At 41.2% G+C, this 16,472-nt stretch overlaps 1 protein-coding gene across 1 annotated transcript in view; it reads right to left on the bottom strand.

The window, feature by feature from the left end:
* The window catches only part of LOC309665149 (F-box/WD repeat-containing protein 12-like), a 31,040-nt gene that overhangs the window by 10,334 nt on the left and 4,234 nt on the right, over nucleotides 1–16,472 (bottom strand). Inside the window, 5 exon segments of the mRNA XM_082471391.1 lie at nucleotides 5,709–5,884; nucleotides 5,887–5,896; nucleotides 8,426–8,544; nucleotides 8,994–9,069; nucleotides 9,073–9,157. Coding sequence (XP_082327517.1) covers nucleotides 5,709–5,884; nucleotides 5,887–5,896; nucleotides 8,426–8,544; nucleotides 8,994–9,069; nucleotides 9,073–9,157 — 466 coding nt within the window.

The following is a 16,472-nucleotide window of genomic DNA, read 5'->3' as shown; positions in this document are numbered from 1 at the left end:
GCCATGTGGCCAGCCAATGCAGAAACTAAATTCTCATCCAAGCTTTCCCGTTTGGGAGGAAGACCTCAGGACCTCTTGCCCCCCAAACACCCCAAATATAAATGATAGTCACACATGTCTGCACATAGCAGGCACTCCTATCCCCTTTGGAGACCCAGACATTACCAACAGTGACCAAGACTCTCATTTCACTTTAAAAACACACAACACCAAGCTCTTGAGCAAGTCATTCAAGAGAACTTCCCTTCATCTGCCAATTTAGAACGCAGGCCTCATAGAGGACCATATGGCCTACTTACTCAAGTTCAGGTTCGGGGAAATGAAACATGCACCTGTCAGTCATCAAACATCAGAAATGCATCATAATAACTTACTCCATTTTTGATGTTTGACAGCTGATAGCCTTTAAGGACCACCCCCCTCTCTTACCCCAGGGCAAGCTGATAAGAAAGGGGCACCTGCAGAGAATTCACACCAGTAAACCCTGGCCCAGGGTAAGAACCCCACCTCCCAAACCACAGGGAAAGCCAGAGTCAGTAACTCCTCCCTGCTTCCTCAAGCCATTTCCAGAGCTGCCTCCTGGGAGCCCACCCTGCTCTCCCAGCAAAGTCTCATTATGTGAAAAATGGACCTTTTCACTCCCACTCGCTGCATGTGTGGCATCATCAGTCTTGATAATGAGAACTAAAATGTTGCCTGCCATATAAGTAAACAAAGGATGTTGCAGCCATCAAGCCATCATATTACAGCCACCGGAGGGCGAGCCCTAAGGGAACCCAGGATGTAGACAAACGGGCTGCTCACTGCCAAACCCTCAGCCACTGCCGCACCCCCTGGTTCTGCGAGTGCACCCTGAGGAAACTCAGGATGAGAAAACACAGGATACTGGCCCCAGATATTTAAGGTGCATATCAAAGGAATGATTTCAGTGAGCCCAGGCTCTTGCATCTTCCCAAACACAGAAAACTGCTAAATTCCATAACTTGAGAAATCTGGTTTTCTTTTATTAACATTAATCTTTTGATGTTCTGACTACCTGGTCTTTTGTTGAGAATCTCCTATATATCCTGGCTCCCCACCCTTGCCTCTTCGGAACAGTTTTTGCAATGTCATCTGAGATGCCATGTCCCGGGCCTGAAGTCCTCAGAAAGTCCGCCCAATAAAACATAACTCTCAACTTTTAGGTTGTGCATTTTTTTTTCAGTCAACAATAACCAAGCCACATTTTGGGTCAGGTTGATTCTGCCCCCTATGGTGCAACCACAAAACACATTCATCTTCCTCTTATGATTTAGAAGCTATATGCTATATACTATTCTTCTAGGAGTTAGACGAGAGATTACTATTTGCAGCCTGCCTTATAAAGTATACTGCTAATTGGTACATTTAATCTTCTCCGACAATTCAAGGAGCTTAAACCTTTTAGTTCCTCATAAACCTCCCCTAACCTAAACGCTAAAGTCATGCATTTTATTTCTACATATAGTTTAAAGTCCACAAGGCATTGTTGTTGCTGTTTTATACAGTCAATATTTAGATTTCCTCATCAAAGGTGAGGTGGATTTCCTCACTGTTGCTGCTCATCGATCTTTCCTGCTTCTCTGACATTTCATCTGTGATCATTTTCCCTCTGCCTGAAGAAGTCTCATTAGTATTACACCGAAGGTCGTTTTACTTCCTCTCGCTGCTATTACATACATTTTTCTTAGTCTTCAGTTATCTCAGTTCACTCTGATGGGTCTATATGCAGATTTATTTTTATTTACCCTGCTTGGGGTTTGCGGGGCCTTCTTGATTCCATGGAGTACTGTCCTTAGTCTATTTTGGAAAAATCTCTACCATCATCTCTTCAAATGTTGCCTATGCGCCCCTGCCTCACCTACTCCTAGGATATAAAATAAACAAATACTAAAATTTTTTCATGGATCCTTTATGGCCTCGCCATTCAAAGTGTGGTCTATGACCTGATAGCATCAATATTCTCAAGAAGCTTCTAAAAACTCAGCATCTCAGGCATCCCCAGGGATCCACTGAATCAGAATCTTCATTTAAACAAGATCCACAGGTGAGTCACATCCCATTCAAGTCTGAGAAGCACTGGTCTCCATCTCTCAGCCTCTCTTCCACATTTACCACTCCTCGTATCCCCATTCCATTGTAGATAATTACTTTTATCTTCCAGTTCACTAATTCTTTCATACTCTTAACCTCTTAATTGATGTATATAATACACATAGAAAATTGCACAAGACATAAACATAAGAGCTCAGTACATTTTTACAAAGTAAATATTCATGTCACCACCGAAGTTAAGAACACTGCCAGTGGCCCACAAGCTCCCCCCACCCACCCCAGACTTTTGTGTGATTCAACTGTCCACTCTGCTATTAAATTCATCCACTGAGTCCTAACGTTTGTTATTCAGTTTTGCTACTCCAGAATTTCTTTCTACTTGGTTCTTTTCCAAATCTGTATGTCATTTTTCACGGCTTTAAGTTCTCTGTTGAAATTTATCTCCTTGAGCAGGGCAACCACAGGTGTGCTAGTGTTTGTGTCTATTAACTACAATATCCAAATCCCCTGGGGCTCAACTGACATTGTCAGCTGTTTATCCTGCAGGTTCTAGTTCATGTTATCTTTTTTTCTTTTTTATGGAGTATAGTTGATTTACAACATTGTGTTAGTTTCAGCTGTACAGCAAAGTGATTCAGTTATACATATACATATATTCATTCTTTTTTACATTCTTTTCTCATACAGGTTATCACAGAATATTGGGTAGAGTTCCCTGTGCTATACAGTAGGTCCTTGTTATCGATCTTATATATAGTAGTGCGTGTATTCGTCCCAAGCTCCTGATTTATCCCTCCCCACCACGTTTCCCCTTAGGTAACCATAAGTTTGTTTTTGATATCTATTAAGTCTGCTTCTGTTTTGTAAATGGGTTCATTTGTATCTTTTTTTTTTAAATTAGATTCCACATATGAGTGATATCATATGATATTTGTCTTTGTCCGACTTACTTGACTTAGTATGATAATCTTTAGGTTTTAGCATCCATTTTGCTGCAAATGGCATTATTTCATTCTTTTTTTATGGCTGAGTAATATTCCATTGTATATATGTACCACATCTTCTTTATCCATTCCTCTGTTGATGGACATTTAGGTTGCTTCCATGTCCTGGCCATTGTAAATAGTGCTGCGATGAACACTGTGGCGTATGTATCCTTTCGGATTATGGTTTTCTCCAGCTATATGCCCAGGAGTGGGATTGGTGGATCATATGGTAGCTCTATTTTAAGTTTTTTAAGGAACCTCCATATTGTTCTCCATAGTGGTTGTACCAATTTACATTCCCACCAACAGTGTAGGAGGGTTCCCTTTTCTCCACACCCTCTCTAGCACTTACTGTTTGTAGACTTTTTGATGATGGTCATTCTGACAGGTGCAAGGTGATACCTCATTGTAGTTTTGATTTGCATTTCTCTGATAATTAGTGATGCTGAGCATCTTTTCATATGCTTTTTGGCTATCTGTATATCTTCTTTGGAGAACTGTCTGTTTAGATCTTCTGCCCATTTTTTGATTGGGTTGTTTGCTTTTTTGACATAGAGCTCCATGAGCTGTTTGTATATTTTGGAGATTAACCCCTTGTCAGTTGCATTATTTGCAAATATTTTCTCCCATTCTATGGGTATCTTTTTGTTTTGTTGATGGTTTCCTTTGCTGTGCAGAAGCTTTTAAGTTTAATTAGGTCACATTTGTTTATTTTTGTTTTTATTTTCATTACTCTAGGAGGTGGATCAAAAATGATATTGCTTCAATCTATGTCAAAGAATGTTCTGCCTATGTTTTTCTCTAAGAGTTTTATAGTGTCTGACCTTACATTTAGGTCTTTGATCCATTTCCAGTTTATTTTTGTGTATGGTGTTAGAGAATGTTCTAATTTCATTCTTTTACATGTAGCTGTCCAGTTTTCCCAGCACCACACATCAAAGAAACTGTTTTTTCTCCATTGTGTATTCTTTCCTCCCTTGTCATAGATTAATTGATCATAGGAGCGTGAGTTTATTTCTGGGCTTTCTATCCTATTCCATTGATATATATTTCTGTTTTTGTGCCAGTACCATACTGTTTTGATTACTGTAGCTTTGTAGTATAGTCTGCAGTCAGGGAATCTGATTCCTCCAGCTCCATTTTTCTTTCTCAAGATTGCTTTGGCTATTCGGGATCTTTTGTGTTTCCATGTAATTTTAAAAAAATTTTGCTCTAATTCTGTGAAAAATGCCAATGGTAGTTTTATAGGGATTGCACTGAATCTGTAGATTGCCTTGGGTAGTTCATATCATCTTACCTCATGTGCCTACTTATCTCTAAGTGAGTGCTGAACACTGTATTTGAAAAGAGAGGCCTTGGGAGCTGTTAACCTTCTCCAGAAAGGATTTTCATTTACTCCCAGCCAGTAACTGGGCAGCTGCATCCAGTTCAGGGACTGTTTACTTTCAGACCACCCTCAGTCTTAGGTTGAAACTTGATAACCCACCCAACGTAAGAGGATTCACAGGGTTCCATTCCTTGGTGGCCCTGCAGTCCAACTTTTGTCTACTTGGCTATTAAGCTCTGCTCAGCCCCTTAGCTTTGTAGTAAACATCTCCAGGGCAAAAGCAGCCCCATTGTTAGGCTCAGCACTTTGATTTCTGCCATCTTCTGAATCTTGGCCTAGAAACCGTTTGCTCTTTTTAGCTCTCTGACTTGATATATATTCTAATTTTTCTAATTGTCCTTCACTGACAAGTATGTGTGAATCATGTGCTCTACCATTCCCAGGAGAGAAACTTAGTGGCATCCTCTTCATCTATACAATATATTCTCAGATTGCTCTGGAGATGTTAATTACACTTATTCCAAAGTCTTCTTTAAACAACTAGAGTTGTTTATGTGAAATCTGTTTCATCAGGTTTTACTTTTTTTGTTTACGAGCTTAGTTCTTTTACAGAGTTAGTTCTGTTTACATATGAAACTGTTCCTGGATGTCTGCTCATCTTGATATTTGGGATGCCAGTTTGCCCACACTTTCAAAGACCTCCTTCCCTCCAGGAGGAGGATACTGCCCCCAGGTGAGAGCTACTTCCTCAATCTGCCAGCTAACACCCACTTTTGCCATTTCTCTTTGGCCAAATGCTCCCTCCCAATGCCCAAGAATCACGTCTAAAACAAATGTCCTGGCAACAGAAGGCCTTCATCATCTGAGGCAAATGCTTGCATTCTGTCGAACATGCCTCAGTTTTCCTTTGAGTTGGGCCCTCGTGGAGACTTGAAAAGGGGGAAAGAAGGGTGAGAATGCAGTAGTGAGAAGGAACTGCAAGGGGAAGAAAGACTATGAGTAGGACCAGGAGACAGGAAAGCAGGGGCCCGTGGACAAGAAAACACAGGCAGCCCACAGGGCTGGACCTCACTCTGAAAGGGTGAGAGGCTGCAGAGATGGGGCCAGGGAACAGGCTGTGGCACACTAGAGCCGAAGGGGGATGAGGAGTCTGCCCTCCACGTGGCAGGCAAGGAGGAGCTTGGGGGACCGAGCAGAATTATGTGGTCACTTGGTCTGCCATGTGGAGGGCCTGGCTTGAAGTGCCACCTGGCACAGTGGTCTGGTGCCAGGTCCACAGACCCTGGGAAACAGCAGAGGTTCCTGAGAGCTGGGTCACTCACCAGCAGGAGGGGGCCTTCTGGAAAGTCACAGTATGTAGGCAGGCAGGAGGCTTGCTCACACCCGTTCTCTGCTTTCCATACTTTGATCAGTCCCCGCTCATCCACGGTGACAACCAGTTGCAGCCGAGGGTAAGTCACCAAATTCACCAGAGCTGCAGGCTGTAGAGGGCTCGACAGATCTCCGTGCCCTAGGCAACAACAAAATTAATGTAACAACTCACATAGGGCCCATTTATTTCCTAAACACTTATTATTTTCATTCATTCGACCATCACCCAGTGCACACTGGGGACATGTAGGCGTAAAGGATATGATCCCCATCCTCACAGGCTGCACAGCATGGTAGGGAACACAACACAGAAGCAATGTTCCACCATAGAGGAGACAGGTGTGTCCTGGAGGAGAGCAGTGGCTGAGCGTGGGTGTTGAGACTGCCTGGGGTTGGTGCCATTGCAGGGGAATTGAGGGTGGGGTCCTTCATGTGCACTGGGCACAGGATGTCTGAAGCACTCCCAGTGGTTACCTATGGCTCAACTGAAGAAGGCTGGGCAGGGAGGCAGGACCCAACACTACCCACCCTGCCCGGGATCTGGGCTGTGCTTGGGACCCAGGCTGTGCTGGGGACCTGGGCTGTACTCAGGACCTGGGCTTTGCAGGGCTGCATAAAGTGAACTTCCACGTGGAACGTCTCACTTGGTCCCCAAGGAACCCAGGTTTACAGATAAGCTAATTCAGCCTTGTGGTTGTAAACAGTTTCTGTTGCATATCTGCAACTGCCCTGCTCAGAACATGCCCTTCCCAGTGGTGTACCCAGCAGTGCCACCGCGGGCCAGGCCTGGCGAAGGCCCATGCCCTGTCACGGCCATTAGCACAGAGGAAAATGACTGGTCCGAGATGGGCTGATTCCCAGATACATGGTCTCTCCCAGGATTCTGAAAGCTAGAACAGCGAGGTAAAGAGCCCGGGTCCAGCAGGCCCACGGCACATTAGGACAGGGCGTCAGAGAACCAATCCTCTAATTGCTGTTTCTGAGTTTCTCAGAGTTGCCACATGGGGTTTCTTTCCAATTTGGAGTTATTACGGTTCTTTTTCTATCAGGTGTTATCATGTTAGCATGATCTTTTTCCAATCATGATATCCCAGTATTCTTCCATTCTTTTCTTTCTTCCCCCTCACATCAACAAATCAACAGTTGATTTCTGTTGCTTAAACAGCTAACAAGACTATTACTAGTAGGAACTCGGCACCGGTGACTGGGTCATGTCAACTAGGTCTCGGAGAATACACATTATTCACCAGTGGCTGGTAGTATGGAAGTGGGCAAAGAAGCAGTGAAACTCCCCTTCCCATTTCAGAATAGAAAGTAGCAACCAGGGGAACAGAGCGCAGAAACAGGCTGCATACTGCATGACTCCAACAAAATGATTGAGCTTTATAAAAATAAAATAAGACTGGAGATGTGTTCACAAAGAGGATTAAGGTTGGCAAGCCAGGCAGAATGGGTGCAGAAGGGTCTAGCCCTGTCTAACAGTCCCACACTGTGACCAACGGACCACACTAGAGTTCAACAAACCACAGCCTGCAGCCAAACCCAGCCCACTAACCATTTTTGTATTTTCGTTAAAAAAAAAAAGAATCAAAGAATATTTCATGACACATGAAAAAAACAAGAAACTCACATGTGAGTGTCCATAAGTACAGTTTTATTGGAACACAGCCACTCCCTTTTTGTTTACTTGTTGTCTACACCTGCTTCTGCATTTCAGCCACATAGTTAAGTAGTTGCAACAGGACCATGTGGTCTGCAAAGCCTCAAATATTTGCTCTCTGGCCCTTTACAGAAAAGGTCTGCCACCACAGCACCAAAGCTCTTTATGTTCAAGTCAAGACCTTTTTGTTTTGGCAACTATGGAACCTCCCAGCCTTCAGGTCTTCTTCCTGCCCAAGAACCCCTCATCTAAGCCTGTGTGGTCTCATGGCAACAGCCTAAGGTGGGTCTCTTTCAGGGCAACACAACTGCAATGAAACAGAAACCAGACACCTGCACTCATCAGTCACCAGAGACCTTCACTTGAAATTATAATGTCAAACATCACTGTATATGAGGAAAATAAAGCACGTGGAAGAGAAAAAAAAAACATGATAAACAAATGAAAAACTGACCATGGAGGAAAGACATATGATGCAAATAACTGTATCCTTTAAACAACAAAAAAGAGCAATCAGAGAATATGAAAATGGATAGGAAAGCTTTTTAACAATTAGTACCAACCAAGTCCAAAATACTAATCAAGTTATCGAGGTTTTAACACTTAAGTTTGCAAGTGGGGTGAGTAAAAGCTGCATAATCTGGGCAAAACCACCCAGAGGCTGGCATTGGCTCCAATGTGGACATCACAGAACTGGGCATGGCAGCTGTCATCCCCTTGCATAAACAGCCTCCATCAGGCACTGCAAAAATGCCCATCTCCCTGAGGCAGGACAGCAGAGAGTCAAGGGCATTTGCGATCAATCAGACTCAAGTCTGAAGTGTGACCTGGCACAGCGACTGAGCCTCCTGCAGCTCAGATTTCTCATCTGTACAATGGGGCTCCCACTCCTCACCTCACAAGTTGGCTGTGATGGTTAAAGAGAATAAAGGCAAAGGGCCTCGCTAAGACTGAGGACATAGCAGCATCTGGTCACTTCTCATCCTGGCCCCCTCCTGGACAGCTCACCTCTTGCAGATCCCAGGCACACATGGTGCCATCTGACGACACGGTGCACACCACGGACTTCTCCCACCCATCAAACCAGTACTCTTTGGTTGAGATGTAGGCCAGGTCATCTATCTCTCCTGAAAGAGAACACAGACTTGCCTTAAGCACACACATGGATGCCTGGGATATGAACATTCAACTTGGAGAAGGGGAGGCAGGCAAGTCATTCCTCTTCTCTCTCAGGAGCATGACAGGTGCTGATTCTGGGGACAGTGGTGGACAGAAAGAGCTGGGACTTCAGACTTACAATTTGGGTATCATGCCCAGGACTGCCTACCACCCACCAGCCATGTTACTGTGAACAACAGTTACAACATCCTTATCTCTTAGTTTCTGTTTCTTTCTACTCTGAAATAGATGTAATGATCTCTGTGAGGATCAAATGATAACACAGGTATAGAACATAGCAGGGTATGTCCTCATTGTGTGGCATTTTCCAACTAATTGGCTGAAAAACCAAATCCCTAGAGATCTGACCAGGGAAAGAGTGGGAATGCACAGAGTTACCACCTTCCCCACCCCGTACCTTTGTGCCCAGCAATGGCTTTGCAGATAAAGTCCTTCTCTGGCCACCCAGATTCCATTCGGAACTCCAGCTCGGATCAGCAGAGATAGTACTGTGTCCATGTCTGTGTGCCCAGGGTCGTCTGGGAGGCTTTACAGGAGGACCAGCGTCTCAGACACAGCTGCCTGAAACAAAGACCCACAGTCCCAGGCAGAAAAGGAGTCATTAGAAGGTGTTTTGGCATCAATAGGCCTAGCTTTGATTCCCAGCTTCACCATCTACTAGCTTGGACAACTCACTTTGCCTATGTAGGTCTCAGTTTCCTCCACTGTTAAATGGGGATAATGATATGACACTGAACGAGTGCTCACCACGTGTCAGGAATAGGTGCTTTTCGTGTTTCCAGTCAATCTATATAACAACCCCATAAGGTCGGTCCTCATCTCCATTTTAGACATGAGAGAGAGGTTAAACAACTAACCCAGGGTCATGCAGCCTTGGTCATGCAACTGGAACTCAACAGTCTGCATTTTTTTGAAGCCGCCAACTATTGTTGAACTGTCTATTTCTCCCTTCAATTTTGTCAGCCCTTCATGCATTTTGTTGCTTTGTTATTAGGTCCATATACATATATAATTTTTAGATCTTCTTGATGGATTGATCTGTTTATTATTATAAAATACCCTTCTTTGTCCCTAGTAACACTTTTTGTCTTAAAGTCTGTTTTGTCTGATATTAGCATAGTCATTCTAGCTCTCTCTTGGATGCTGTTTGCATGGTATATGTTTCCATTCTATTATTTTCAACCTGTATCTTTGAATCTAAAGTGTGTCTATTGTAGACAGCATATACTTGGATATTTTTAATCCCTTCTGCCAATCTCTGCCTTTTCATTGGAGTGTTTAATCCATATATATTTAATACAACTACTGATAAGATAGGATTTACATATGTCATTTTGCTTATTTCTATGCATTTTTCCTTCTATTCCTCTATTACTGCCTTCTTTTGTATTAAGTATTTTCTTGTGTCCTATTGCTTTGTCATTTCTTCAACTGTATATTCTTTTAGTTCTTAGTGGTTGCCTTGGGGATTACTGGATAAACATCTTAATTTATGACAATCTAGTTTTGATTAATATCAACTTAACAGTATCAAAAAACTTAGCTCCTGTGTAGCTCCATTTTATGCCCCTCTCATTCATGCTGTTATTGTCATACAGATTACATCTTCATACATTATGTACCGAATGGAGAGTCACAATTATTGTTTTATGCAGTTGTCCTTTAAATCACATAGGAAAAAAGGAGTTACAAACAAAAGAATTCATTTATGTTGCCTTTTATATACACCCATATGGTTACTTTACTGATGCTACTTCTTCACGTGGATTCAAGTTCCTGTCTAATGTCCTTTCATATCAATCTGAAAGACTCTCTTTAGTATTTTTTGTAGGGCAAGTCTACTAGCAACAAATTCTCAGAGCTTTTGTTAATCTGGGAATGTCTTAATTTTCTCCTTCATTTTGCTAGATATAGAATTATTTATTTATTTATTTATTTATTTATTTATTTATTTATTTATTTATAATCAGTCATCAATTTTATACACATCAGTGTATACATGTCAATCCCAATCACCCAATTCAGCACACCACCATCCCCACCCCACAGCGGTTTTCCCCCCTTGGTGTCCATACGTTTGTTCTCTACATCTGTGTCTCAACTTCTGCCCTGCAAACCGGTTCATCTGTACCATTTTTCTAGGTTCCACATACATGCGTTAATATACGATATTTGTTTTTCTCTTTCTGACTTACTTCACTCTGTATGACAGTCTCTAGATCCATCCACGTCTCAACAAATGACTCAATTTCGTTCCTTTTTATGGCTGAGTAATATTCCATTGTATATATGTACCACATCTTCTTTATCCATTCGTCTGTTGATGGGCATTTAGGTTGGTTCCATGACCTGGCTATTGTAAATAGTGCTGCAATGCACATTGGGGTGCATGTGTCTTTTTGAATTACGGTTTTCTCTGGGTATATGCCCAGTAGTGGGATTGCTGGATCATATGGTAATTCTATCTTTAGGTTTTTAAGGAACCTCCATATTGTTCTCCATAGTGGCTGCATCATATTACATTCCCACCAACAGTGCAAGAGGGTTCCCTTTTCTCCACACCCTCTCCAGCATTTGTTGTTTGTAGATTTTCTGATGATGCCCATTCTAACTGGTGTGAGGTGATACCTCATTGTAGTTTTGATTTGCATTTCTCTAATAATTAGTGATGTTGAGCAGCTTTTCATGTGCTTCTTGTCCATCTGTATGTCTTCTTTGGAGAAATGTCTATTTAGGTCTTCTGCCCATTTTTCGATTGGGTTGTTTGTTTCTTTAATATTGAGCTGAATGAGCTGTTTATATATTTTGGAGATTAATCCTTTGTCCGTGATTCGTTTGCAAATATTTTCTCCCATTCTGATGGTTGCCTTTTCATCTTGTTTATGGTTTCCTTTGCTGTGCAAAAAAAAAAAAAGAAACAGAGCTGGAGGAATCAGACTCCCTGACTTCAGACTATACTACAAAGCTACAGTAATCAAGACAATATGGTACTGGCACAAAAACAGAAACATAGATCAATGGAACAAGATAGAAAGCCCAGAGATAAACCCACGCACCTATGGAAAACTAATCTATGACAAAGGAGGCAAAGATATACAATGGAGAAAAGACAGTCTCTTCAATAAGTGGTGCTAGGAAAACTGGACAGCTACATGTAAAAGAAGGAAATTAGAATACTCCCTAACACCATACACAAAAATAAACTCAAAAATGGATTTGAGACCTAAATGTAAGACCGGACACTATAAAACTCTTAGAGGAAAACATAGGAAGAACACTCTTTGACATAAATCACAGCAAGATCTTTTTTGATCCACTTCCTAGAGTAATGGAAATAAAAACAAAAATAAACAAATGGGACCTAATGAAACTTCAAAGCTTTTGCACAGCAAAGGATATAGAATTCTTGATGACAATCTTTTTCTTCCCACACCTTCAACATATCAGCCTACTCCTTTTTGGGCTCCACGGTTTTTTATGAGAAATCAACCGTTACTCTCATTGGGGTTGTCCCATACATGATGAGTTGCTTCTCTCTTGATGCTTTCAAGATTCTGTCTTTGGCTTTCAAGTTGGATTATAATGTGTCTTGACATGGAACTCTTTTGACTTTATCCTACTTGCAGCTCACTGAGCTTCTGGATGTGTAAATTAACATTTTTCATCAAATTTGGGAAGTTTTCAGCCATATCTTTAAATACTTTCTACTTTCTTTCTCCTCTCATCTGGAACTCCCTATTATATGTTGCTTGCATGCTTGATGGTGTCCCACAGGTCTCTTAGGCACTATTCATATTTCTTCATCTTTAGCTTCATTGCGTTCCTCAGACTGGATAATCTCAACTGATCTATATTCCAGTTTACTGATTCTTTCTTCTGCCTGCTCAAATCTGCTCTTGAATTTTTAATTTGATATTGTACTTTCCTACTCCATAATTTCTGTTTAGTTATTTTTTTATACTTTCTCTTTATTAATATTCTCTATTAAATGAGACACTGTTCTCATACTTCCCTTTAGTTCTTTTCACGTGGTTTCCTCTAGTTCTTTGCACATACTAAAATAGTTGATTTAAAGTCTTTGTCTAGTAGGTCTGATGCCTGGGCTTCCTTGGGGACAGTCTTTATTGTTTGCTTTGTTTCCTGCATATTAGCGACACTTTATTTCTTTGCATGACTTATAACTTCTGTTGAAAACTGAACATTTTAAATAACATAATGTAGAACTCTGGAAATCTGATTCCACCCCACCCCCGGGTTGTTATTATTGCTGTTGTTATTTTTTGTTTATTTAGTGAAGTAACTCTGAAAAGTTTCTGAAGTAACTCTGAAAGTCAGTATTCTTTGTTATGTAGGGCCACTTATGTCTCTGCTCAGTTAAATTAATGTGCAGTAATGAGAGGACAGAGATTTCCTAAATTTCTGGAACCACTAAGTTTCCTAGTCATTGCCAAAGGCTCTATGTGCAGGTTGGGGCATGTGTTCAACACTCAGCCAGGCAGTTGACTTCTCTGCCTTAGTCTTCACTTCCTGCTTCCACAGAACCTCAAGGTTAACCAGAGGTAAAAGTTTAGAGCCCTTTTATATCTTCCCTGAGTTAGCACACAGCCCTGCACAAGCACTTGGCCTTCTAGATTCCTAGGAATGTATTGGAGCTTTCCAAAACCCCTAAGGACATCACATTCCCAGCTTTTCCTTTTAAACTCTTTGGTTAGCCTATTGTTTCCTTAATTATCATTCATCAACTCTGATTAAAGACTAATTAAAAAGTTAATCAATTCTCTTTAGTTGTTTTGACAAATGCCCCAAGGTAAAGGTTTTTCACATTGGGTGAACTCCAAGCAAGGTAAAATAAAGACAGCTTACACGTGAGCTCTTCCAGGAAACACCAGACAGGTCGAACAATGACAATTCTCTGGGAATAAGGCTTTGAAGAATCTCTCATCCCATTCTTACCCTTCCAGTGACTGCGGCTCCTGCTTTCACTGTGATTGTGAACTGTTGGTATTCAAGGCTAACACAAAGCTGGAAGGTTGTTATGGGAACAGGGCAAGTGAACACTTGCTGCTCTTACTGAGAATAAGCCATTTTTTTCTTGAATAAACATTTCCCAGACTACTGTAAGTCTCTGGTTAATTTCCAGAGTTCTGTAAAAGTTGATTTTGACAATTTATGCCAGTTTTCTCATTGCTTTTACGGAAGAGAAAATTTTCAGAAGTCATTAATCCACCATTTTCCAAGAGTCTGCATCCTTAACTTGTATGTATCAATAACTACTGTCAATTCTATGATAGCAACTCGCTTATAAGGTTGTTGAAGATAAAACATTAGCTCATCCACACTATGGAGAATACTGAATCCCCACCTAGTCTGTGGACCCCAAAGTGAGTGAGACATGGTCCTTGCCCTATGAGTACTTGCAGCTGGTGGTTAGGAGGAAAAGTAAAACTAAAATTCTGGAGAGAAATGCTAAGTTTCAGAAGGGGCAGCCTATGGTGCCATGGGAGTAAAACACAAGGAGAGTGAACATCTGGGAGAGGATTAGGGAGGCCCCATGGACAAAGGCTTTCAAAATGTACAGTCACCAGAGTTGATACAGCATCAGAGGACTCCAGTCATATCTCACAGAGGAGAAAAATGAGGCTGGGTGGGAAATAAGTAGCTCACAGCCCACAGTCCCAATAAGTACAACTCAAAGAGTTTCTCTCCATTCAAAGCCTGTACACTCACCGAGCACCTATGTGTCAGGCTCTGTACTAGGCACCAGTGACCTTCTAACACACTGTGAAGGATCCAGTGCTCATGTTGGATATGGGTTTTCCTGTACCCACTGAAACCCTGTTCCTTCTACCAGAAGTAGCATACTCACAGCCTGCAGGCAGAATGGGCATCCAGATTACCTTGTCTGGCCTGCATAGGATTGGCCTATGTGAACTAGCTGCCAATACTTAAAAATCAAGAGATTTCACATACTAATTAGGTAAAAGAAGAAGATCTAACTATACTGAAATCAAATTCTCACCTGGAAAAATTTATTTGGGGCCACAGAGAACAGTACTCTTCAGACAAGAATGAGCTTTCAGGGAATTCCCTGGTGGTCCAGTGGTTAGGACTCTGCGCTTTCACTGCTGAGGGCCTGGGTTCTATCCCTGGTCGGGGAGCTAGGATCCTGCAAGCCGCATGGCACAGCCGAAAAAAAAAAAAAAAAAAGAATTAGCTTTCAGCTCCACCATGGCCTTCACCATCCCTTTTATCTCTTGGACTAAAAGGCTGAGTATCAGCTGCCTCATATCATCATTCTTATGTTGTTGACTTTCTTTTAGTTGAAATAATCAGAAAGGGAAATTTCTTGTACCCATATCTCAACCTAAACAGTGTGAAAATAAAAGCTAGACTAAGAAGATAATGTGGTTTAAGAAAAAGGGGGGATAACATTTCTTTGTGGAAGTGAAGTCTATTTCTACATATTTAAGGCCATTATACATCAAACCATAAGTAGGAACCATGACCAATATTCAGAAGAAATAACACCAAGTGATTTGACCAAAAAAAGGGCAGACTGTCAACAAGGCTAAAGTGTGCACATGAGTAAAGTATGAGATAAGCCTCTGAAATACAAGGATGTATCAAGTGAAAAAACACCATGGCACCAAAACCTTTCAGATAGCAATTAACAGCAAAACAATCTACTGTACACAAACAAAAAAAAATATTTGTACCTTAAACAAAAGCAAATATTTGCAATTTTACTTTTAACCAAAAATCTAACACATAGTGTGTGAAAGAGATGGCAGAATTTAAAAGGTCATGAAGCATTTTAAAGAAGTAACTTGCAGTGTTTTAAATTAGAATTATAGAGTACATATTAAAAACATATGACCGGTTAACCATGTTCATTTACTGTGTCCGTAAGAGTTCCTATGGGCCTGGAGAGTTTTGGGGCCTAGTACCCATGACAGGTACAACATTAGAAATGACACGTGCATGTGACGATGCTCCTGAAATGCTGTTGCAGTTGTCCCAGTTCCAGAAACATAAACCCAGTGTTTTTTATATGAAGATAGGTCAAGGATACCATCCCAAAGAATGACTGTATGCTAAAAAGAGTTTAGCACCAAAAACTATAAAATAGTAATGAACCGAAAACCCATTCGTGACTTGGCTTGCAGACAGCTGAAGAATCTCCTTGAGGAACCTGGAGGTACACACAATATGGTAACACATGCATACATGTGGGGGTTAGGTGATAAGCTGCTCAAGAGATTTTTTGAACTGCTGAAAGAAATATATTACTTATGTTACTCAAAGGGAAATTCCTACCCCAGCTTATCAGTAAAGATGAGAACAAAGACTAGGGTTTAGGGTTGGCATCCTACCCATTCCAACTGTGAGAACTGCCCTCCAAGGGCTTCCACCAATAGTTACACCAATCTATGAGTCAACTCATTTATTTCTAGTGACACAGTGTCTTTGAGAATCACATTTGGCAAGACATTCTCTTGTCCACTTATCTACAGAGAAATCAATCTCCAGAATTGAATGTTCTATCTAGAGTACATTCCCCAAATTGTAGAGATAAAGACTGAAATCCAATAAAAGTTCCCTTACTTCAAAATTGACTAGAGATTAACATCATTTTTCTAATTAATATTATTAGCAATAAAAAAAATGAATAAAAAGCAACAAACAGAACAGTGCTGTATGATACTGAAAAATAAATATGGCAAGATTGGCATTCCACAATTCTCAAATATATCAATTCACAGTTATTCTAAAAATAAAAACCATCAAGCAAAGATTCCCTCCATGTTTGGAGGAAACTTCATGTGAACAGTTGTTTTCCATCAGGAAAGACTAAAACCAAATATAGCTCCTAGTT

The sequence above is a fragment of the Balaenoptera physalus genome (genome assembly GCF_965194825.1).
Source record: "Balaenoptera physalus genome assembly, chromosome: 7".
NCBI lineage: Eukaryota > Metazoa > Chordata > Mammalia > Artiodactyla > Balaenopteridae > Balaenoptera > Balaenoptera physalus.
The sequence above is the reverse complement of the archived record's forward strand: the minus strand, read 5'-3'. Positions and strand labels throughout refer to the sequence as shown.